The 25,335-nt window shown below is 38.1% G+C and overlaps 1 protein-coding gene across 1 annotated transcript in view; it reads right to left on the reverse strand.

The window, feature by feature from the left end:
- Positions 1-24,579, reverse strand: part of LOC112104414 (abnormal spindle-like microcephaly-associated protein homolog) — a 34,327-nt gene extending 9,748 nt beyond the window's left edge. Inside the window, exons 1-17 of the mRNA XM_024196720.3 lie at positions 23,397-24,579; positions 21,422-21,511; positions 19,825-19,971; positions 18,159-18,404; positions 17,907-17,974; positions 17,106-17,247; positions 16,890-17,020; positions 15,894-16,069; positions 15,650-15,795; positions 15,478-15,563; positions 13,898-14,113; positions 12,138-12,342; positions 11,882-12,027; positions 11,653-11,781; positions 8,297-8,491; positions 2,654-7,276; positions 454-620 (exon numbers count right to left, since the gene is read on the reverse strand). Of these exons, the coding sequence (XP_024052488.2) occupies positions 454-620; positions 2,654-7,276; positions 8,297-8,491; positions 11,653-11,781; positions 11,882-12,027; positions 12,138-12,342; positions 13,898-14,113; positions 15,478-15,563; positions 15,650-15,795; positions 15,894-16,069; positions 16,890-17,020; positions 17,106-17,247; positions 17,907-17,974; positions 18,159-18,404; positions 19,825-19,971; positions 21,422-21,511; positions 23,397-24,564 (8,081 nt within the window). The 5' untranslated portion in view covers positions 24,565-24,579. The remainder of the gene's footprint in view (positions 1-453; positions 621-2,653; positions 7,277-8,296; positions 8,492-11,652; positions 11,782-11,881; positions 12,028-12,137; positions 12,343-13,897; positions 14,114-15,477; positions 15,564-15,649; positions 15,796-15,893; positions 16,070-16,889; positions 17,021-17,105; positions 17,248-17,906; positions 17,975-18,158; positions 18,405-19,824; positions 19,972-21,421; positions 21,512-23,396) is intronic.
- Positions 24,580-25,335: the final 756 nt, after the last annotated feature.

The following is a 25,335-nucleotide window of genomic DNA, read 5'->3' on the forward strand; positions in this document are numbered from 1 at the left end:
GAAAACAAAAAGAAGTTTTACTTTGGAGCAGGATACTAGAACTTTAATTAAAATACAAAAAATGAAACCAAGTTTTTCATTCTGGAGTTTTCAAAACTCAAACATAACTCTTGAGAAGAAAGCAGCGTAGTAAAACTAAACTTCACATATGGAGATGAAAGAGGGGAAAGCATCTGCAGCTGGCTCTCCCCTTCTGTCTTTCCAAGATTAACAAACACAAAACTCACACCAAATACAAAGATTAAGCTCCAACCCTCAAAGATGTAAACATGTGAATAACTTTATGCACATTAGCCACAAGGAGTCAATGGATTACTCATACTTGAGTCTTTGCAGAATCAGGGCCTAAGAGATGACAGAGATTTGCCAGTCTACAAAGCAATATTAAGTTATGAAACAATAAATAGCTCAAGACCATGAAAAGATGTGCGTCACACAACAATAGTACATTACCAGGTCCTCTGCCGTTTGCTTTTGAAATAACCTTGAATGACACAAGTAGCTTTTACCACAGCTGTATATTCTTTTCGTGCTCTGTATCTTCTGAACCAGGCTTGAATTGTTCGTGCAGCTCTCATTTTACCAGCCAACTGCCTGGCTTTAAAACCCCTAAACAAAGCCTATCAAACAAAAAAACAAACAAGCAATTAATTTTGTATTTAATGGGACAAACTAGGAAACGCCCCACTTCTCCAATTAGTCACTTCTGCCTGAATGTCTTTTTTAAATCTTATTGTTATAAATTGCACACAAGATTACTAGAAAGGAGGGCGGGGGAAATCTTGTCAGTTTCTTTACTATAGCACTTTGTGTATAGTCAGTTTCTCCTGCACACAGCAAGAGAGAAAGTAGAAGCTGGGGAATACTACACACACTTCCATCAATGTAAATTTCAGCAAGAAAAAAAAATCCCAAAATGAATTAAAAGATAAAAGTTACAGATTTTAAAGATAATGGTGGAACAACCTGAAACCTAACTGCAACTACTTTGATTTGAAGCTGTTTTTGTTGTTCAATATTTCAAAGGTGATGGGCTCAGTAGCACTGCTGTATTTACAGAGTTGGAAACTTGTAGTGAAGGTATTGTTGTCTCTAACTAAATCCATGGTAAATCCTAGCATATTTCAGTTTATACTGTACTTTTTTTTCTGCTCTTACCATAAACTGTGGCTCTACTCACCGATTTCACTTTTTGTAAGTGGCCAATCAAATTATTTCTGCATCTATATTATGGGAATTTGGGATGCTGAGGATCTCCCACCTTACGCGCTCTCTGTTTTGAAGGCAGAAGCCCAATCACCTGTCTAGGTACACTTGCACATTAGTAAGAAGTGAGGTTAGATAGTTTCTGCTGCCTTATCTCAGGGGCTCCAGCAACTGAAAAATAAATGGGAGGGTTTCCCCCTTCTCCCAAACAAAAAATCTGGAACATTATAAGAAACCCTAAAACTCCTACTCCCCTTTTTGGGCTGTGCAGGAGAAGGAAATGTAAAAAGGTAAGGCGTATCTTGGCACCCCCTACTCCAGGAAGCTACAGCAGTCCAAGGAGAAATCCCGTCCCCCAAAACGAGATAGCTAAGGGGACTAGGGAAAAAAATCATTTGCAACTCTTTCCACAAACAAACAGCCTATGGGAGTAGCAGGAGACATACCCAACCAAAAAGAGTGGGAAACACCAGAAGGGAGCTCAGAGGACCAGTTACTGTGAACCCACTGGTTAGTTCCACACTACAGTCTGTGAAGCCAAGAGCAGTGCTCTCTACTTTCTCCCAGCAGCCCTTTGACCTGTCACGGAGGGACGGAAGACTGGGTTTCTGAGTGTTTTTCCTCAAATTCCTAGACATATCTCTGGATTCACGGACCACACTTTCTTCCCTCTGATGTTCGGCTGCCTCCCACCCCCTCTTGAAAAAGAAAAAAATAGAGAGAGAGAGAGAGAGAGAGAGTGTGTGTGTGTGTGTGTGTGTGTCAGGGGCCTCAAACATCTAACGTTAACAAGTTTTTTTAAAAGGGATCAAGATCAGCCATTTACTCACCCTAAAAAAAGAGCCTTTTAAAGAGGGCTGAAAGAGACTATGCAAAAATGGCATCTTCCTACCCCTTGCTCTATATATATTGTCATAGCTTCTCACATTGACAAAATAAGTTACTACTTTTACTCTACTTACCACTCCAGAGTCCACACATTTAAGTAAATGAGCTGGCTTCCATTCCTTCTCGTATCAGTGTAACTATTAAATTACCATTAGTCTAATCTGTACAAACCGACTGAATACGAGGGCATAGTTTAACCTGAAGAATCTTTGTTTCCTGCACAAGCAGGAAAAACACCAACTTCACATTCGCAGCCTGAAAGTTGAGTTTGTAGAACTAGAATTTAGGAAAAGTTATTACTTGTAAAACGAGCATTTTGAATGTGGAAGTCACTAATAATGCCATTTTTAAAGTCACCTTTCAGAGTATAACTGATTCATCCGTTGATGATTGTTATAGCAGTTACATCAATCATGCTTCAGAAACCTATTACATACTGGCAACCAGTATTGCACTTTTGGTCTTGTTTTTAACACAATTTATATTACAGTTTGTCATCAGATGTTACAGTATTAACCAGGGATGTATACAACACAACACATATTGCATTTTCACATACCTGAATTTTTATTGTGCTTTGTTTAATTTTCTGAATCTTTCTCCGCTCGATGAATCCCCTGATTCTAGATTGTATAATTATAATGCTCTTCCGGGTTCTTAAGTAAGCTCCTCTTTGGTGTTTCATAGCTAAATATGATCTGTAATGCTGCTGTAATATAAATACTGCCTTTCTGTAGGTCATATACTGTAATTTGGTTTTATTCATCAAGTAGTAAGTCTGCAACGTAACAGCTGCTGCTCTGAGTCGAACAAATTTTCTACGATGCGCAGCCATGTGAAGAAAAGACTGAATCTTTCTTGCAGCACGTTTTTGCTTTGCCATTTTTCTTATTACTGTTCCACGATAGGCAGACTGAATAATTATTATGGCTTGCCTTTGGGCAGAGTACTCAGCTTTCTGTAAACGAGCCATTCGACAGGCTCTGTACCATCGCTGAATCGCAACTGTTGAATCCCGAATTGCTTTGTAGCGAGTCTTCATTCTATGGCATCGGAACGCAGACTGAATTGCTATTGCTGCCGTCTTCTTCTTAAGAAAACGTCTCCTGTCTAAGTACATCTGTAAGACTGATTGAATACGCCGAACTGCTTGTATGATTGTAGCCAACTGCCTAGCTTTTTTAGCACGAAAAGCAGACTGAAGACAAAGGGCAGCCTTTTTAATTTTGGTATAGTTTTTTACTTCAGCTCCTCTTGCCCTGTTAGCTCTGAACCTTTGCTGTACAACTCTGACTGCCCAACGAAACTGTTTATAATGATTATGCTGTTTGTGCATACGATAAAGAGACTGTATTATAGTTGCTGATGCATGCATGATTTTCAGTTCTTGTCGTGCTTTCATGCCTCTATAAGCAGCCTGAATGACCAGGACAGATTTCTGAATTGTCAGATATCTCTTCCGTTGAATTTTTCCTTTAACATAGAATCTGTAATAATTCTGTATGACTACAGCTGCAATTCTCATTCTCTGGTAGGAGATTTTAATCCTATGCATTCTAAATGCTGACTGTATTGTGCTGGCAGCCAAATGCATATGCTGAATGTTTCTTCTTGTTTGAATACCCCTGTACAGAGACTGTATACGAATAACTGCTCTACGAAAAGAAAGGTATTCCTGAGTGTGCCATCTTACCAAAATTAAAGCTCTGTATCTTCTCTGAAGGACAACAGCAGCAGCTTTAAGGGAAAGATACCTTTGTCGTTCTTTAAATGTTTTAAAACGTCTCTGAAGAACAGCAGCAGCATGGCACATTTCTTGATGTTTTTTTCTTGCCCTCATCTCTCGAAAAGCTCTCTGGATGCAAGTGGCTGCTTTCTTCATAGAAGAGTACTGCTGTACTGCAATTCCTCTCAGCTTACTGGCTCTGTATCTTTTCTGTATTACTTGGGTTGCCCACTGTACTTTTTTGTAACAACAACTTTGCCTGTACATTCGATAATTGCTTTGTATAATGGTGGCAGCATTATGTTTTTTCTTTAGGAGCTGTCTTGTTTTCATTCCTCTATAGGCAGTCTGAAGAACTAAAACAGAGTTGTACTGTTTTAAATACATTTCTCTCACACGTTTTCCCTCCTTGTAAGCTTGGTAATGTTGTTGTATAGTTATTGAAGCAAATTTGACAGATTGATAGGAAATACACATTCTATACATTCTTAAAGCTGCTTGGATAACTGTAGCAGCCCTGTGCATCTGTTGCATCTTTTTCCTTACCACAAAGCCTCTATAAGCAGACTGTATGGTAACAGCAGCCTTTCGGAGATGAAGATATTCTTGGTGCTGTTGCTTTGCATGTGCTGTTGCTCTATATTTTCTCTGAATCATAACAGCAGCTGTCCTAAGAGAAATATATTTTTTCCTTTTAAGAAAGGATCTAACTCTCCTTTGAAGAAAGGCTGCAGCTACATGCATCATTTTCAAATGTCTCCTGGTTTTCATGCCGCGAAACGCAGCCTGGATACAGAGTATGGCCCTCTTCATAATCCTGTATTTATGTACTTGAACATTTCGTTCTTTGCAAGCACGATACCACTGCTGTATCTGTTTAGTTACCATGGATAACTTTTTGAAAGCTTTTTGTTGTCTGTGCATTTGATAATATGACTGTATTATTGTTGCAGATTGATGCATAATTCTTACCTTTCTTCGAACTTTCATGCCTCTATAGGCAGCCTGAAGGACAAGGGATGATCTCTGTAACATTAAGTATTTTTTACGTTCCACTCTCCCTTGACAAAATGCTCTATATCTAATTTGAATTACAGTTGCTGCCAGTTTCACTGCACGATATCTAATGTTTATACGATGCATCTTAAACATGGCTTGAATTGAAATAGCTGCCTGGTGCATGCAGTGAATTTGTCTTCTTACTTTTATACCTCTATAAATAGCCTGAATTTTAACAACTGCATTCTTTAAAGACAGATATTCCTGCTTTTGATACTTAGCTTGAACAACTGCACGATACCGCCTTTGAACCATGATAGTCATAGCTTTAAGTTCTGCATATTTTGTTTTTACTACATAGGATTTGTAGGTTGCTTGTATAATAGTAGCAGCTTCGTTGAGTTCCCATAATTGTTTCCTCACTCTCATCCCACGGAAAGCAGCTTGCAAGACTAAGGCAGCTGCTTTTGTTTTTAGATAAAGTGTACGTTGTTCCTTTTTCATACAGTAAGCTCTGTAGTGTCTCTGAATCACTAAGACAGCTTGTCTCAAAGTTTTCAACTTTGATTGATTTACATGCATTCTGTAATAGGATTGTATGATTACTGCAAATTGATGCTTCCTTTGAATTTGTTTTCTCACAGTTCTTCCTCTCCAAACTGCCTGGAGCTGTACAATACAGTTATGCAGTTCCATATATTCTTGCCGCTGTTTTCTACCTACAATACTGGCTCTATAATGCCGCTGGATAGTTAGCACAGCACTGTTTATAAGCCTGAATCTTTGAGCCTGGAACTTTCTAAAGGCAGTTTGTATTGTAACTGCAGCAGCATGTTGCCTTTGAACCTGTTTTCGTACTTGCCAACCACGAAGAGCTGCTTGAAGAGAAATCACAGCTGCTCTTCTTTTTAAGAAGCTCAGTCTCACTTTGTAACTCGTTTTGTAGGCTCTGTACCACCTCTGAATCACAATAGAGGCCTGAATCATTGCTTGATATTTCATTCTTGCAGCATGAGCTCTAAAAGCTGTCTGGATTTTAACAGTGGCTGTATACTGAAGTTTAAGCATTTTGCGTACTCTATAACCTCTGTAGGCTGCTTGCAAGCAGACAACTGCCTTTTTGACTTTCAAGAATTTCTGCCTCTGACGGATTTGCTCTTGGTATGCACAATAACGATTCTGAATGATAACAGTAGCGGTATACACCCTCAAATAACGTTGCCTATCCCTTTTCATTCTGTAGTAAGCCTGGAGCAAGGTTGCAGCCTCTCTCCAGCTTTGTACTTGTTTTCTGATCAGATGCCCTCGCACTACAGCTTGAACTCTGACACAAGCTTCCTTCAGTTTCCTATATTCTTCTTTAAGTTGAAGGATGTATTTTTGGGAACGGTATCTTCGTTGAACATAGAGTGCTGCCTCCCTTAAAGCACGGTAATGTTTACGTGCTTGTATCATTTTTATAAAAGCCTGAATCTTCACTGCAGCAGCTTTTAAATTTTCAAATTTTTTCTGGGCAACATAAGCACGATAACTTGACTGAATTTTCACCACAGATCTCAATATGTGGGCCTCTTTCCTAGCTTGCATTCTTCTGTAGGCAGATTGTAGCACAATGGCAGCAAGGCGCATTTTCTGGAAAGAAGAGACAGCATTTTTAGATGAAACATATGCTCTGTATCGAGTTTGAATTATGCAAACAGCATTTTTAGTCTCTTTGTATCTTTTTAGTTGTTGATATTTTCTCACATGCGACTGTAATGTAACAACAGACTGTTTCATGAGTAAAAATCTTCGCTGCTCTTGTCTCATTCTCCAATGTGATTGAACAACATAGACTGCTTTTATTTGTCTATATAACAGACGAGTTTTCCTGCCTCTAAAAGCAGCTTGGAGGACTGTAACTGCTGCACGTTTTTGCAAATAGTTTTCTCTTTGAATTTTACCCAACCGATAAGCTCTGTAATACTTTTGAATCATCAGTATGCATGCCCTTTTTTCCTCATAAACATGTTTAGCCTGAACACATCTAAGCCAGGCTTGAATCTGGATAGCACTTTTTCTAACATGTAAATACTGCTTCAAATCTTTATGCATTCTATACCAAGACTGTATGACAACAGCAGCTTGCTCTCTCTTAGCTAATTTTGAGGCTTGCCATTTTCGGAAAGTAGTTTGCAACACTATCGCAGCTTTAATTTTCTGCTCAATTTTGTGTTTTCTCCATCTTCTAAATGCAGATTGAATGACAAGTGATGAAGACTTTAAAGTTTCATATCTTTGCTGATCTTGTTTTGCCACCAAGGAAGCACGCAAATGTCTCTGAATTGTAACAGTTGCCCAAAGAAGTCGTTTATATGCAGCAGCAGCAAACAACATTCTTATCCTAGCTTGCACAAGGATAGCATAGTATCTTAGCTGCAGATATCTTTTTCTAGCAGAGAATCTCCTCCAGTAAGTCTGCAAAATAGAACAGAATGATAAATTTATGGATTAAACTGAGATTATATTAATATTCAAGTTGGCCTAGAAGTTTCACCCCAAGAGCTAGTTACTTTTCTTATTGAAAAAAAGAAAAACAAAAACAAAAAGAACCCCCAACTTTGCCACTTTCAACATTAATCCTCAGTTTATGGACTATTAGTCTGGGGATAGGGTAGCAGTGAATAAATTGGAACCCACAGACGAACGGTCCAGAACTTTTTTCATGATCACAAATACAGAATGTATTAAGGCTATTTCTTTTTACATACCAATTCTGTGCCAAAGGGCGAACTATTAAAGCAGTTAAGATTCCCTTTCAATCTATTGAGAAATAAACTGAGAATTAACAAAGTCCCAGAGTTTTCTTACAAAAAGTTTAACTAGCATTTGGGTTGAAGTCCACAAGTTACTGTTGGGTATTTATTTATATATTCTTATTTATAAGAGTTCTGAATTAAAAGTAACAATATGGGGCTCTCATACGTATTCAAAGTATGTACCACATCTTAATAGAGAAAATGTCTTGGGTATTAGCACAATCAGGAATGAGACAGTAGATGACTACTTCTCCTCCCACTAAAAGCAAGCATCCTGTGGCACCTATAGCAGTTGCTTATATAGAGAAGGATTATTAAGAAATTAATGAATTTTCAGGCCCAGTGCTATTTAGCAGCTGGAAAAGAAGCAAAACAGCACCATGTGATCAGAAATTTAGGAACCACTATTTTAAACCCTTTGGTGTACCAATGGGAAACATTAAAAACAACAGCAAATACCAGCATTATGTCCCATTTGGCACTTTCAAAGGAATAGTCTAGAGTTCTGGGTAGTTTAGTCTGCAGCTACTGAAGGCAGAGAATATTCTGCTTTAAGTCTTTGTGATGCCACCAGCAAAACCTCTGACATTGGAATGTGCCTTTCCCTTCAACTTTAAGTAGAGAAGAAGCTTCTTTTAAAAAGCTTTATTGCTTTTTGCCCCTGTTAACTTAATCGTACCTGGATGACTATAGCGGATTCACTTTTAGTTTCCTCCAGTTTTGCCTTTTTTAATTTCAAAGTTTTCCTCTCAGCTAAATATCTTCTCCAGTGTTTCTGAATGAAAATTGCTGCGTTAACTTTTTTCTGGATGCGCCGGTGAGACAGAAAATTTATTACAGTTGATTGAATAATCCGAGCAGCTTTGTCTTTTTCCTGCAAGGAGTGAATTTCCATTGAAAGTTTGTTTGTTTTTAGTTTAAAAACAAAAAACAACAGAGTAGATACCCAAAGCTAAGCCTCCATCATTTCTTGAAGGAAAATGAGGTCACAGCATTATCAGTTCCAAAAATTTACTGGAATACACATTTCACTAGATCTTAGTTTGAGTAACAATGTTTATTTCTCCCTCAAACACACATTTTCAAATAAGTTTCAGTTGCTTTTTCAGCATCAAAACAGGATCCCTCTAATTGCAATACATAAATGCCAATTAGTAAAACTACTATGTTGATTATAGTTATTTTCAGAGATTTGTCAAAGGGAGACAGTTTCCCACTAATAACAAAAGTTAGTTAATATATATATATGTAGTATCATATTTCAATCCCTCCCCCACCCCTTTAGCTTAGGCGAGAAGATTTGTTATTTCTTCACCTCCTGTTACTGGAAGCAAACTTTCCTGAAATAGATCTTAGGGATTTCAGCTGGTAAGTCATTATAGATGGCAAGAACATAACTTGTACTTTCTCCCCTTGGACAATCTTTATTCACATGTTCAGCACTTTTAACTTTAGATAGTAGCAATAGTTCTAGCTTTTAACTTCAATATTAAGGAACTCTTCGACGAAGTTCCTCACCTTGTGCAGTAATGATGGTTCTTTGAGATGTGTGTCCATATATGGATGCTCCACTGTAGGTGTGCTTGTGTCCCTACACTGCTAATCAGAGAACTTTGGTAGCAGTGTCTGCTAGGACCACACATGTACTGTCGCTCCTCGTGCTGCACCACAAGACTTATCAGCACATGCAGGCTAACCTCCCTTATTTCCTTCTCTACCCCAGAGTCATTAACAAGAACTCTGAAGTAGAGGGGAGGAGGGTGGGTGGCGTATGGTTTATGCTGGGGCTGGGGACTAAATAGTCTCTTTTGTCCTAGTGTATAGATAACCAGTGACTGGAGGGTAGGCCTGGAGTCCTTCAGAGTGCGAACGAAGGCGTCAGTCTTCCCAGCGAAGAGCTTCGTGCCCTCAAAACGGAAGGTCCTCAACTGTGGACTACCCCTCATTTGGGAATCCTGACAAAATGAAGCTATGATGCTCATTGCATTACCACAGCTGTAGAGATGAACCTAGCTGCCATGTCAGCTGCGTCGAGGGCAGATTGCAGCAACATCTTTGCCACTAATTGGCCCTCCTGGATAACGGCCTTAAAGGAATTGTGATGTGTCTCTGTCAACTTTTCAATAAAGTCATTCCGTTTCGAGTAATTTATGTAGTTGTATTTTGCCGTGAGGGCTTGGTAGTTGGCGATACAGAACTGCAAAGTGCCTGAGAAGAACACTTCTCTGCCAAAAGGATCAAGGCACTTCCAATCCCTATCATAGGGAGTAGTCCTGGATTGATGTTATTGGCTGCGGGAGTTGACGGCATCCATCACAATGGAGTTGGGTGAGGAGTGGGAAAATAGGAATTCAGATTCCTGGGCTGAGACATACTATCTTTTATCCGCTCGCTTGCAGGTTGGCACTACTGATGCCAGGGCTTGCCATAAGATGTTTTCCAGGACTAAAATGGCCTCATTAATCAAGAAGGCAATTTTTGAGGAGAATGAAGAGTGAAGGATGTCAAAGAGCTGATGGTGGGTGTCCTTCACTTCCTTCAATTGTATCTGGAGGGTGTTTGCAAGCTCCTGGAAAACACGAAAGTCATCTGCCAAAGATGGAGTGGGAGGCATGATGGCTTCGTCCGGAGACTAGAATACGCTCCTTGGTGTCACTTCCTCCTTGGTACCAGCTTCCTGTTCCTCGATCTCTTGAGGCAGTTAAGAACCCCTAGATGCTGCGGCCAAGGGGGTATTCCAGGAGGTTTCTTGGGCGAGGCTCAAGAGGCATGCTGTTGGTGCACCACGCAAGGGCAGCACAAGGAGAGACAGTGCATGAGTGGACCTAACAGACACTGCTATCAAAGTTCTCCAATCAGCAGTGTAGGGACTCAAGCACACTTACAGTGGAGTACTCATAGGGACACTACACGAAGAAGAAAAATGTAATGCTATACACGTGGTAACGAAGCATGGTGAAATCCTGCAGCCTTGAATGTACCCCAGCTACCTTTCACTTTTAAGTACCTGAATTAAAGTTTGAAGTGGGCAACAAGTTGTTTGGCAATTTTTATAGTCTTGTATATTTCAAAATGAACATATAATTTAGCATAATTCCCTGTAGGAAGTCAGAAATGGAACACCAAGATTGTTGAAAATTCCAATTGAAATGCTTTGGTCAAATTGTGTGTCAAATCCTATACATTGCACAGTGGCAAGAGACCTAGCTCAAATGTGGTATTCTTTTCATTTTATTTTAAATTGTAAAGAAGTGTGGAGTTCTTCATAAAGCTCAGTAAAGCCACTTCAGCCTTGACTTGGGAAAAGGACTGAAACACTCTTATTAACATTAAATGTAACCCTGGCAGAGCACTAGTCTTTACATTGACTACTTCTCATTCAGAAGAGAATGAAAAGATGCATTTTGCTCTAAAGCAAGATTGTGTCAACCATCTTAGTAACATATGAAGTCCTCAAAAAGTAGTTACAAATACTACTCTCTGAAGACTATCCATTTACAACTTTGTTGATTTTGTATCCCGTACTGTACCACAAACCAAGAGTGATTATTACAGTAAAAACTTTTTTATCCGGCATGTTGGGGAAATGGGGGGTGCCGGTAAGTGAAAAATGCCAGTTAACTAAACATTGGGTGCGGGAGAGGGTGCAGGGCGTGGGCTCTGGGGGGCGCTCACCTCAGGCAGCTCCCCATAAGTGGCTACCTGTCCGTGCTGCTCTTAGGCAGAGGCAGCTCTGCGTGCTGCCCCTGCCCTGTGCACTGCCTTCGCAGCTCCCATTGGCCTGGAACCACGGCCAATGGGATCTGTGGGGGACGGTGCCTGCATGGCCATTCTTCAGCCTAGGAGCAGCAGGGACACATCGCCACTTCTGGGGAGTCACACGGAGCCAGGTAGGTAGCCTGCTGGCCCGGCGCCAACCGGACTTTCTATGATGATTGGAAATGCTGGTTTAGAGAGCTTTCCGGCTGGTACAGGGCCAGATAACAGCTTTTACTGTACTACTTCACAAAAGAATGAAGTCCTTGATAAAGATACCTGATGGAGTTTTAGCTCTGCGTTCAGTCTGTATTTCCTCCAAACTGACTGAATTAGCCGAGCAGCTCGAGTCTCTTTTCGAAGATCTAGAAGCCGTGAACACAGAAACGACAGATAGGTAATAACAACCTAAAGAAATATATATATAAAAAAAAAAACACCACGGTAAGTTAGGCCTGTTCAGGAGACGATGACAGTTTATATGATATATATATAAAAACTCTCTCACCCTCTCATCAGGAATAGTATTTGACATATCTGAATGATGAATCATAGCTGGTATTCCACCCAGGTCAGAAACTGCAGTATTAATCAACTGGAAATTTCTCTTTTCATTGTCAAGAAGTTCCTTATAGAGGACTGAGGTAGTTATAGCTTTAACACAGAAGGAAAAATATAATCATGTTTGTTAGTCAGATTAAGGGTTTTTTTTTTTTTTAAACTATTTATTTTGTTTCAAAACCTTATATTAAAGAATGACTCACTTTGGTCAAATGTTCCATCCAACATATTTAGAGATGTATCAGATTCAGAGGAAGAATTTAGTGCTACTGTACCAGTTTTTGTACATTCTACTGTTTGAGTGGTACACTGGGATACAGCTTCCAAAGGCACATAACATGGATGATAGTGGTGAATCAAATAGCACAATACTCTGCCATCTGAGAAAGATACTGTGAAGTTTTCCACCTGGTTAAAAAAAAAAAAAAAAAAAAAAAAAATAGAATTCTCTTGAAATTTTTCACACTCATGAATTAGTACAAGTTTAAAATATGTCTCATTTGTCATAATATATCTGTAACTGGATAGGAATGTGGCTATGCACATTTCTTTTAATATATACAAAGGAAAATTAAATATATGCAATTCAAGTTATCTGAAAGTAATGCTCATTAACTGAGTCCATGCTATGGCTCTCCATTCCTGAAAGTCAGAAATATAAAGGGATGTCTATCAAAGTAAAAGTGCATCTCATAGAACAACAATAGTTAAAGAAGCCAGACATGGAGAATTCTATGGAAGGATCCTAGAAAGGACCTTCTATACTATAGCATAGTATGTTACTGATGTTTTTACCAGCGTCCAAAATGTGCTAAATATTTTCCGAATAAGATAGCACCTGTAGCCCATAAATCTTAAACATACTTAGCCAACTGACTATTATCTTGGAAAGCAAGAATACGTAGAGAAGCAGTATTAGGAAAGCAAGACAAGCAGAACAGAGAAAGGAATACACATGCTATGGAGTTGCTTGGGTGGTACAGTATCCATCATCTTAGTTCTTTGATTTTTATTTATGGGAGTTAAAGAATGGTCACAATCCCTCACACAAACCAAAGGCATTTAAATGAAGACTGATTGTGAGACACACAACATCAGGGATGACATTCCACATACACAAGTATTAAAGAGAAGTAGGCATGGATGCACTTGAGACAGAAACAGAGGAAAATACACAAAGTGAAATTCATGAAGTTCAGAGAGGAAGGAGGCTTCATTGATTAGGACTCAGAAATGGCAATGCCTGGGAAATGAATTTGAAGCCTCCTAAGCTTAAAATAATTAAGTTAGATTTTGCTTTCCTAAAGTGTGCAGGTGTATCAGCCATTCTGATGAGCAGTGAGTCTCCTTGAAGAGGGTTTCACTCCTTGCTCCCTGTCCGTAAGAAACACCCTACCTCTTGTAAAAATGATATGACTGCTTGGGGAGGGACAAATACTCACATGACTATCTTTAATATTAATCTTAGTGCTTGAAGGTTATGAAAAACTTATATAGTGGAGGAATTATTTTGGACCAAAAGGCTCATTAAGAACATGTCCTTTCCCACAGACTGGAATCAGTCACCAATGAGATCCTTCTAGGAAATCTTTCAAAGAGTTTATTCTGCTTGCTCACTAATAGAGGGAGGATTTCCCTGGGCTGATATGTAGCCAAGCAGGTAGTATACACATTCACTGTGGGAATTCTCTATTAGGAGAATGTATTAAAAATGATAGAAATGCAACTGGGCCTATGAAAACACATCCTGGATATCTGACGTCCCACCACTGGGATAGTCCAAGTAAGACTGATAGAACTTCATCCATTACAATGCTTGTAACAGATCAGTATTAATCAATATATATTTGATAGAACAGATTTAGTGTTGAAAGACTTATATAAACAGTTCCCATTACAAGAAAATGTACTTGCAGATGTACAAAACCTGGAAATATATACACAAAACAACAGGACTACTTACCTTAGTATTGTAAAACCCACAAACAGCATTGACCCAATCCATCAGCAGCTTCACATTTTTGCTGTAACTTTCAGATGAGTAAGTACTGCTGGTTTTTCTCACTTTACTTTGATTAGAGCAGGACACTAGAGTAGCCAATTTTGTCTTAATATTGTGTGTATTCTTTAAAAAAGAAATTTCTTCTTCTAACTGCTCCACATTAAGGGAAACATCCACCTTTAATGGAAACAAACAAATCAATTTTTCTGATATGTAAAAAATGTTACAGTGATCTTATATACTTGATGTGGTTAAATGGAGAGGGGATAGTTTCGGAAAAAGCATCTTAAGTAAGTGCCAGGGATTGATTGCTCCCACTATTTAGTAATATAACAGTTTCCATACTGGATCAAACCAGTTGTTATTTCAGTCCAGCAGCCTAGATGACAGTAGCCAGTACCAGATGCTTTTAAAATAAACTTATAGGGAAATTTTCTTCCTACCTGGATCGATGGTTGGTTTATACCCCAAAAACATGTATTTTTTCTTAATCCTAACTAATGCAATCGTGGAAGTGGTCATCTACATAACTAATTAAAGAGACTTTGGCTCTCCTCCAACATCTTGTTGTTGACTGATGCAAATGAATAATTCATTTTCTCTGCAATATTCTTCAGCATTCAATTGCTCCTTTAGCTTCCTGATAATTCTGCAGCAGTATTCGCCTCAGGATTCTTGCATTAAGATATTATATATAATAAAAAAAGTCTCTGGCTACTTGCTTTTCAGACTTACATCTTATGTTTTACTTTCCATAATGTATACTCCTTCCTATTGGATTCACTTAAGCTGGATATACATTTTTGAAGAATATTTATTTGGCTCAAGTAACCTCTTAAACCTTGCCATTAAGCTCAACTCTTCTACTCTCCGCTTCCTTCTTCCATTTAAGGCTATACATAATCCTTGACCCAATTATAGGTACACTAATTAGCCTTCATACTAAGTCCAAAGGTGCTTATTTCTTCAGTTTTTCCCAGTTTGATCCCAGAAACATATGATGGAATACGTTACGTGGAAGAGCCACAGCTCTAGAATTCACTTCCTATGATTGTTCACCAAAGGGAATGTTCAAGTGTTTGGAAGTGGTATTAAATACATCCATCTATTTGAGCTATTTTTAGTAGCTCTAAGAGAATTCCTCAGCAGGTGGCAAGAAGTTAATTTCTGTGGCCAAATTACCTGACCATTGTTATCACATACTTAACCTTTGTTATAGTATCTGGCACAAGTACAAAAGAAATTCTATGAACAAGTGTACAGAACCTAATTAAAAGGAGTTCTGAATTGTATTACATTTTAGAACCTAGCGCATCAATGTAGCTAATAGTTATAAAGCACTTTGAACATACATTACACAATGAGGTCTAACCAGGAAGGAGAATCCACAAAAGATCATTCTCATGGGTCACCCAGCCAGGTCAATCCAGACTTGACGATTTCAAAGACTACAAATTCTTTGTTGCAAGCCACGCATTATCTCCTCTCGTTTGTAACATTTCTTAAAATTCTTTACAACTACACACAACTTTATGCAATACCTGGAAAGCAAAGGCAATTTTCCACAGCAGTGCTAAAGTTCGCTCTCTGTGCCTGTCCACAATATCCCTAGACTCGATTGAAGCACCTATAAATCAAATACAGCAGTGATTAAAATATGTATTCCTGTTCTTCAAATGCATAGTTATTCTAGCACTACTTTTCAATTCTTACCACATTCATCTTTCAACTGAATTCCCCGCTCTTTAAGAACATGAAGGGCAACATCAACATTATGCATCTTCTGGAGACGACTTATTGCAGGAACTCTTAGCTTCTTTGAGAGACTCCAGTTTTTTGTGAGGAGTTCCATTGTTCTCCTAACAATAAAGAGATTTCATATTGAAGTGTCTTAGTTCAGCTTACAGAAGGATTAGACAAATATAGATAGTCACAAAACCATTCTGTATCAACTTACACAAGACGAATGCCACATTGCAAGTCTACAGCTAGATTTGTAACAGCAAAATCAAATTCATCAAGTGGTGTCTGAACATGACTAACAGGTAATCCCAGGAAGCCAAGATGACGGGAAAGGTCACCTTCACCACTCAGGAAGTCTCGTGAAAATGCCAGTAGAACATCTTTACTATTCTAAGAGGAAATAAAATAAACTTAGACCAAGTGACCATTTTGATCCCTTCCCCCAAATGCCTTTAGCTTTGTTATTTGTCATTTAGTACTATGCATAAGATACAAAAATTCAAGTACTTAAATATCTCTTCATGGCATTTAAATTGTGTCCACAATATTCTAACGCTGACACAGATAGCTAACTGGTTTCCTAATGACTGCTTTCATAACTTCCCTAGGTGTACAGCAAAAAAAAAAAAAAAATCAAGCTGCTGTAACATTAATCATACCTGTTCTGCATCCTGGGAAGTTCGTGAACAATTTTTCTTTTTATTTATTCATGCATTTAACTCATTAAACAGTGTTGTAGTCTAAGTAATAGACACTTTTATACCATGACTTGAACTAAAAACCATTTTTACTCTAGTCAGTTAAACATAAATGAGGCTATTTACTAAGCAAACGTCTAGCATGACAGATAGGTACATGCAGCCTAGCTTTCTAGAACAAAGTATTGTAGGACAGCCCTCAGATAAACTTTCAAAATGCAAGAGGATTTAACTTCAGATGACAAATGCTGTGGCAGAGCAGTATTTAGTCTTAGAAAGAGAAGGAAAGCACCTCTAGAATGCAAGGATCTTGAGCTCTCCCTATAAATTATATGCACTTCAGAAGTCCTGATGGTAAGTCTTACACAGCTAGTGACCTCCTGGAAGATTTGCTGAGTGTGAATAGTACTAAAGTCTTAACATTAAAAAAGCAACTTTATATTATATGCATATGAAGTCATATGTTCAAACATCAAACAACATTGTTAAAAGAAATGGCTACCATACTTTACCTTGAACTCTGCATCCTTGCAGAAGAGGCAAGGATCGTGGTCAATGATTCTAGACTGTTTGGCATGATCAAGAAAGCAAACTAACAGCAGCAATTTTTTCAGTGTAAATTTAGACAAAGCTTCTTCATGACCTAAAAATATTAAGTTCATAAAGATGTTATTTATGAATGCAAAGTTAAATGCTAAAAATAGTCTATTTTAAAAAGTAGTAATTACCATCCCGATAAAGGTGAGGTACAGTGGGGTGTCTGTATTCAGCTGCTATATCAGGGTTCCAAAGTAGGCGACTGAGAATAAACATTGCCAAACCCATAATATCACTATTACTCTCCAAAGCAATCAGTTCTCCATAAATAGTCTAATGAGAAAAAACAAAAAATAAAGGAAACTCTTTAAAATTAAAAAAATGCTCACAATTGTATTATTTCTTTCTTTAGAGTTTCAGTAGGATATATTCAAAATAAATAGCAGTACACTATTTAAGAGTTTCCCACTAGCCAAAATAATTAGCAACCTAGCCCATTTTTTTGAAAACAGATTAATCTGCAAAACAGTAAACAAAGTTTCAGTCCTAGTTTTATTCCGGAAGGTATCCCAAATGCAATGCCCATCTAAAAAGTTAAAATTAGTATCAATGTGATCTACTGGCTCTTCGGTGTCTGGAAAGTGTTCTCTGCTTCCATCAGGAGCTCCCTAACCAGTCCCAACATAGCTGGCTGCAGTATAGTGGGAGTGTACTAGGCGTCAATTTCCTACCAACTACTGAAGGGTAAAGTTACTTGAGCAACAGCAAAGGAGCATCAGCCCAGTTCCAGGGTATTCCTCACAGAAAGGCATTTTTAAATTGCCCGATGAAATATTCTCTTTTGTAACAAGACAACCATGAATTAAAAGGAAATGTGAAATTGTTCTGTTCTGATAATAAACCAGAGCTGCCTGCCAGCTACAGTTGAACTTGAGATCCACTCTTGGCACAGGCTTTACAAGAATAGAGTATCCATAAGAAGCATTGCTTACTTCCAGACCTATGCGTAGCCACAAAGGGTTGTAAGATAAAAGCCAGTTGAGGACTTTCTGTCTTTCTCCTGAAATGAATGCAAAGTATGATGAAATGTTAAATTCAGCAAACACTTTTAAACCATATTTCATTGTTACAAAGCCACCTGGTTAAAAAGATTTTCTACTCTACTTGCTACACTTATAATAAATACACTTTCAATTCTATTTTACCAAAAATACTAAATATCAACAACATTTGTACATTCTTACCAATATCTTTCCAGAGATGCCTATCTTTCCGAACTAGCAAACGTCTAGTTTCAATCTCAAACTCCAGTCTCTTAATAGCTTTAACCATTGTTTCAGAGGTAAACAAACGGCATGCTGCACGTCGTAGTTTATTCAACCTGCATCGAGCAGTATAAGCTCTCAGGGACATTTCTTCTTTTGTTGGTGCTCTAGGAACACTGGCTTTATGATGATTTTCTGCTCCCAAGATAAGTGCAGCTGCATTTACTAATTGAAAAGAGAATAAAAAAGAAAAATAGGTCTATATATGACAAAGGTAAATTAGCATCTGTCATAACTATAAAAGGGAAGGGTAACAGCCCTCCTGTGTACAATACTATAAAATCTCTCCTGGCCAGAGACTCCAAAATCCTTTTACCTGTAAAGGGTTAAGAAGCTCAGGTAACCTGGCTGACACCTGACCTAAAGGACCAATAAGGGGACAAGATACTTTCAAATCTTGGTGGGGGGGAAGACTTTTGTTTGTGCTCTTTGTTTTGGGGATTGTTCGCTCTTGGGACTAAGAGGGACCAGACATCAATCCATGCTCTCCAAATCTTCTGAACAAGTCTCTCATATTTCAAACTTGTAAGTAACAGCCAGGCAAGACGTGTTAGGTTTATCTTTATTTTCTCAACTTGTAAATGTACCTTTTGCTAGAGGGTTTACCTCTGTTTAAGTAACTTTGAACTTAAGGCTAGAGGGGGTTCCTCTGGGCTCTTTGAATCTGATTACCCTGTAAAGTTATTTTCCAGCCTGATTTTACAGAGATGATTTTTACCTTTCTTTCTTTAATTAAAGGTCTTCTTTTTAAGAACCTGATTGATTTTTCCTTGTTTTAAGATCCAAGGGGATTGGATCTGGACTCACCAGGAATTGGTGGGTGAAGAAGTCTCTCAAGGCTACCCAGGGAAGGGAGTTAGCACTTGGGAGTGGTGGCAGCAAAACCAGATCTAAGCTGGTAATTCAGTTTAGAGGTTCTCATGCAGGTCCCCCACATCTGTACCCTAGAGTTCAGAGTGGGGAAGGAACCTTGACAGCATCTGTTTTATAAGAGTTCACTATTTTTGCTAATCATTTTACTTCTATTTAAATGCACACTAATACACAGATGACATATCTAGTATAATAGAACTCTGCATGAGAAAAATCAAACTTCTCAAGACCATACACTTTCAGTTAAAGAACATGGAAAAAAAAAGAGAAATATATAAAACTTCAAAACAGCATTCAGAATTCAGTGCAACCTCTACTGAAACAGATAACTGTAGAGCTAACATTTGGGTATCAAAGTAGCTCTGAAAATAGGGATGCAAATTGAATTTCCTTTCATTCCAATCTCAGGACAGAAGTTCATGAAGGGTGGGGGAGCAGGGGGAATAAAATAAAATAAAATAAAATAAAATAAAATAAAAAAAAAAAGTGAACCACCTCTTGATATAAAAATTACCCTTATTGAAAAGTTACTTAAACACACACAGATAAATTAATGAAAGCTTAATTGATACTAGCTTTTAGCTAGTGGTTTCATTCATCATATATGAGTTTAATTAAAAAAAACTCCTGGAGCAAGTTTTGCTTTATATATTGACATTAAAGTGTTCCCATGATTTAGCAGAAGTGCACTATTTCAAGTTACCTACTTTACCTTGTGAACTCTCTGTTTTTACAGTAAAGTCATCAGGTGTAAGTATGAAATTTAGCCACCAGGTAAAGCCTCGCTGCTGCTTTTCCTTCCAGCGCTCATCATAGAACATGTTTTTAGCAGCAAAAGGCATTGGATGCCTAGGAATGACTTAAAGGGGGGAGGGTGGGGAGAAAAGATTATTTAAATAAATAACTTTAATTTGAACTTTGTCTATGTTTCTTCCTAAAAATATGCAGTTCTTCACTTTAACTTGAGTGACTTGCACAAAAATGGAATTATGAGGAAAGTATTTAGACACCACATGCCACTTTTATTGTACTTGCTGTCGTCTTCAACTAATAAGTTCTTCAAGACAAGGACAGTTATTGGTATGACAGCTCATGCTATTATCTAGTGCTTTATCAATATTAGCGGTAATGTTAAGTAGCCTGGTGCTTTTAAGTATACTGAAAAACCTTTGAAGCATGATTTATTGTCACATTTGATTCCACATATCCGCTTCATGAGTGTATTCAGAATCACATCTGTCTACCATAAAACAAATTATTAGCAGAGGTGAAAAACGAAATCTGGAAATAAGGGGCTACATTGTCAAGGGGACTTAGGCTAGGTCTACACTGGCAATCGAGCGACAAAACTTTTGTCGTTCAGAGGTGTTATCCCCCACCCCCACCCCGAGACACAAAAGTTTTGCCGCGGCAAGCATCAGTGTGAACAGCGCGCTGTCGGCAGGAGCGCTCTCCTGTCGACGTGAACTCCACTCGTTGGGGGTGGAAGTAAAACAGCAACTACACTGCCCGACTTTCAGCAATACAGCCGTGTCGCTAAAAGCTATGTAGTGTAGATAAAGCCTTAGGTACCATTCACACAGCCCCACCCCCTTTATCTCCACTGTGGAGCAAGGACTTGAACCCACGTCTCCCATATCAGGTATGTGCCCCAACTACTGAGTTAGGGAGTATTCTGGGTTAAGGATTATTCTCAATCTCTTCTGCTGAAGCTGTTCCACTTTGCATTACTAATTAAATATTAATTGGGCCAGAAAGTGAGAATGACTCTGTAGCCTGGTGGTTAGAACACTCCACTGGGATGTGGGAGAGTCAAATTCCAGTCCCTGCTCTAATTAATATTTTATACTACATGAAACAGCCTCAATTCAAAAGATTGAGAAAGACCCACTTAAATATGCCCCATAGCCAGGACACTGTCCTGGTATATAGGAGACCTACTCTAGAATGTGGACTTGAACCTGAGTCTCCCGCATCCCAGGACAGTGTCCTAACCACTAAGCTAAAAGTTATAAGGAAGGCATCACCACACTACCACCTCCTCCCCACCATTTTGTGGCTCCACCCCCAAAAAACTGTTTCAATATTATCAAAACAAACTGTTTCATTTTCAGCTTACCAAAACATTTTGATTTTTTGGTTCAGTCATAACTATCTGGCAAAATCTACATGAATTCACAAGCAGTTTTGGGTCAACAAGAACAACACTTTTCTCAAAAACTATTAGCCAAAAAATTTGCCCAGTTCAATTATGACATTCAATTCAAGAAAAATTCTGGACTTCATAGATACTGAAAACCTCCGTTTACCTGTTTTTAATGGTTTTATGAAGGTCAGCTGAGACTGTGCCACACCATCAATGGGTTTAGTAGTTTTGTTGATAGTTTTAGACAAAGAACCTAAAAAATGTTAACAAAATATCAGATGTCAGGAAAAAAAAAAAAAAAAGTGAGACTACCACCACCAACAAGCAAGCAAGGTGTAGTTAAGGATTATAGCCTTGACTCCATTCTTTACCAACCCTGTCAATTATGGGTAGGGGTATAACATGTGTCGGAGAAAAGATCATCACTATAGAAAATTCCTTAACTCTAGCTGGTATAGGTTGAACAGAGGTTTTATTTTTAATCTTTAAATTAGCATCCTTCAGTGTTTCAGGAAAAGTAAAAAACAATATTTCAATGTCTTCTGTGATGGAGAAACATTAATTCTCTAGATGCTATGTAAGCATATTATACATAAGTCTTCTGGCTAATGAATGCTAGAAGAATGCAGATAAATTGCTTTGCTTGGCAGCTGTAAAAAGAGTGAAAGAAAAAATTGAAGTGTAAGCTGACAATTAAAAAACACTACTGCATTCCATGCTTCCTCACCACACTGAGAAAAAAGTATTACCTGTAATTGTTCTCAGAAGATACGCATCCTAATGGATTACCACTTTAAAGGCTATTACCAGCACAAGGTATTCATTTCCGAAGTTCAAAATTCTAAGCCACTGGCATCTATCTGGATGGTCTAGTGGGTAGGAACCTAGCCCAGGCCATGGGAGACCTGGGTGTCCCGAGGTTCACGGGACCTCCTGGGTTCAACTCCCTATTGTGACACAGACTATCTATGTGACCTTGGGCAAGTCGTTTGGTCTCTGGATCAGTTACCCATTATAAAATGGGATTTTACCTTGTGTTCATCACTGAAGGAGGTAAGATATGAATTCATTCTGAACTCCTGTGCTGTTCCAGAGCCAAGCACCATTCAGCATTTATATGCTCAAGAAGAACAATGCTAGGTTTCAAATAAGTTAAATTGGGTGTAAGTGTTTCAAAGTTACATTTCACTATTGAAATGTAGCTATATTTAGGGCTGGGGCAAACTGTGTACTGTTCTCTCTTCACGCTGCCTCTGTGTTGTTATATCTGTATAACCCTATGAAGACAATGGTGAACATATTTTGAAGACAAAGATTACAGATATAATAGAGCAGATTTTCACCTGCAAGAACCTTTACAGACAGTTTTACAAGGGCAGGAAAACCCCATCCTAACTTTAAGAAATGGCATCACGAGGGTCACTTTTCAGAGCAGATGTATATTTTAAGAAAATTATAAAGTGTTAGCACACCAGAGAGAATTATACTAATGTGAGACTGCTAAATGAGCCAATTGTAAGAAATAGAGTGAGCAGAGAACCATGTGTAGAAATTTATGGCCCCAGAAATGCATTCACACCTGTGAGCCATTGTGAATAGTCTTTTAGAGAATACCAGGTAAGACATTTAAGCAAACTTTTTGAAATGCATTAATACTAAAGTATTTGCATTTTTGACAGCATGTCACATTCCATGCTAGATTTTCCACAGCCCCACCAAAGCTTATCTAGCACTTCCTCTCCTCATCTTAAAATCCCCTTCATCTACCACCTCTACCCAAATGTCTTGCCTGAAATAAACTGCTCAGAACCAATGCTTTGGTCCACAAAGCCACAGGAGACAAATCTGGTACTTTCCCAGCAATGTTGCTAAATATGGCAAGCCTTCTAGCACACTACAAGACTATTTAGCAGATACCAGTTAAGTGGCTTCTGCTAAATGAATGCAGACAGTGTATTCTATAGCCAAGCTTTATTGCTACCAGACAACTTGAGAAGTTGCTACAGTATCGTAATACTTGCTGCAGAAAGAGGTACTGAAATGCTGAGTTCTAGGGATCCCCTTATAACATTTTAGCAAAATATGGAGACACTTAAGTTACTTTCTTTCACTAAAGAACACAAATGAAAAATGCTCACCGGTTTTCTTTCTGTGGTTTAGTTTCTCTCTGCTTATGTGCTTAGAGACCGATGGTCTTACAGTAATTTTTATTTTACTGTCAACACAAGATGTAAAGATTCTTTTGGTTTCTGTTTCTTCCACATATTCTGTAGCTGTAGCCTTAATATCTTCCAAGTATACTTCATTTTTCCTCTTACGACTACGTAAAGTAGATCCAATGGAAGATGAATGTATTTCATCTTTGGTTTCACCTGAGATGGGATCTATAACTGGAAGGTTCTGGAGTATTTCTAACTTTGAATGTCTAGGAACCATACTTACACCTTCCCTTATCATATTAAGAGATTTTCTAGATTTTGGCTTAGTTGTCTCCATTCCTTTTCTTTCAGCAGCAGACGACTTATTTTTGATGACAGTAGCAGAAAGCACAGGACGTTTTTTTGGTTGTTCTCTTTGGGAGCAACTGCGAATCTGAAGATCCTCATCAGAAAGAGGAAAATTGAGATGATTTTGTTCAGGTTTGGTACAATGAAGTAACTGAGATTTCACTATAGGCGTCTCATCAAGGACGTCATTTGGAAACTTATGTTCTACAGATACACTTATGAACTGCATTTTTTCATTTTCTTTCCATTTTGAAGATGACGACTTCTTTGTGATACAAGTCTCCACACTGGAGGATAAAGAGGACGGTGAAACAGATACGTGGACTTGAGACACTGATTCTATAGCTAAGTTGTCTTTTACAAACTGATCGGGTGACAATATGGGAGCAACTTGCTCTGCTACAACTTCTACATTAAGTTGATAACTGTCATTTATAAAAGAATCTGGACTTAAAATTCTCCTTTGAGTCAAAGAGGAATGCAAGGCTGCCGTCCATTCCGGAGCACAAACAGGTGAATGTGTATTTGATCTGTGTGCTTGTACTAATCCAGAAGGAGAACTATGTATACTTGAGGATTTTATTTCCTCATTAGGATTATGAAGTTTCTTGATGTTACATGTGTGTATTTCTTGCAATAATTCATCATTTACCACTGTACCAAGAACTGAGTATGTAGTAGATCTTCTCATTGAAAGAGGTGTGCAAATGGTATCATGATGTTCTTGCAATACAGGACTGATAGGAGATATAGGCAGTTTGTTTTCTAAAGTGATAAGCGAGTTTTTTGGGGGGGACATGCTACCTCGTATCACATCCAAATTTTCACAGGACTGGAGTGGGCTTCTAACTGTATCTGTTTTTTTGGAAACACGAAAAGTTTTGTTAACATTTTTAACATTTGAATGTTTTTTCTTAGCTCTTGTAGAAACTGATCCTTCTGAAGTATTTTTCTTTTTAATAGCATCCCAAAGACTCTTCTGAAAAACCACAAAAAAAAAAAATTAGAGGGTTTGCAAGGTAGTTTTTTTTTTTTTTTTAAATATAATGCACTTATATATTCATCCACACAGATAATGAATTGATAGCTAACAGATACAAAAACTAAGTTTTTAATTTTGGGTTGTTTTTTAAGTTATTTTGAATAGATACACACTAAAAAAAAGTAATATGTAGCCACATGCTCTATGCACTTACCATAAACTTTAAAATGCCCACATCAAAAACAACACACCAACATAGCTGAAGGACAGCAATACAATGCAATATAATCCATAATCAAACCAACCAGGAAAATAAGCTAAAGCCATTTTTCTACTCCAATAATTCACCCTTAAGATGTTCTACCACTTTCAAATGGGAAAAAAACAATTTTGCAGTATTCACCGGATTTGGGCTATTTCAGGATCAAGGAGAGCAAATTCCAAGTTATTGGGGGATCCCACTGAGGATACCCATTCAACAATTCATCTGTGTCTACACTAGTAGAAACAATTGCTACACTGCAAAATTTTGACTCACAAGCAAGCAACAAATAAGACAAACATAATTAGTGTTAATTAAAAATATAT

The sequence above is a fragment of the Terrapene carolina genome, unplaced genomic scaffold, assembly GCF_002925995.2.
Source record: "Terrapene carolina triunguis isolate 2854851 unplaced genomic scaffold, T_m_triunguis-2.0 Scaffold211, whole genome shotgun sequence".
Classification (NCBI taxonomy): domain Eukaryota; kingdom Metazoa; phylum Chordata; order Testudines; family Emydidae; genus Terrapene; species Terrapene triunguis.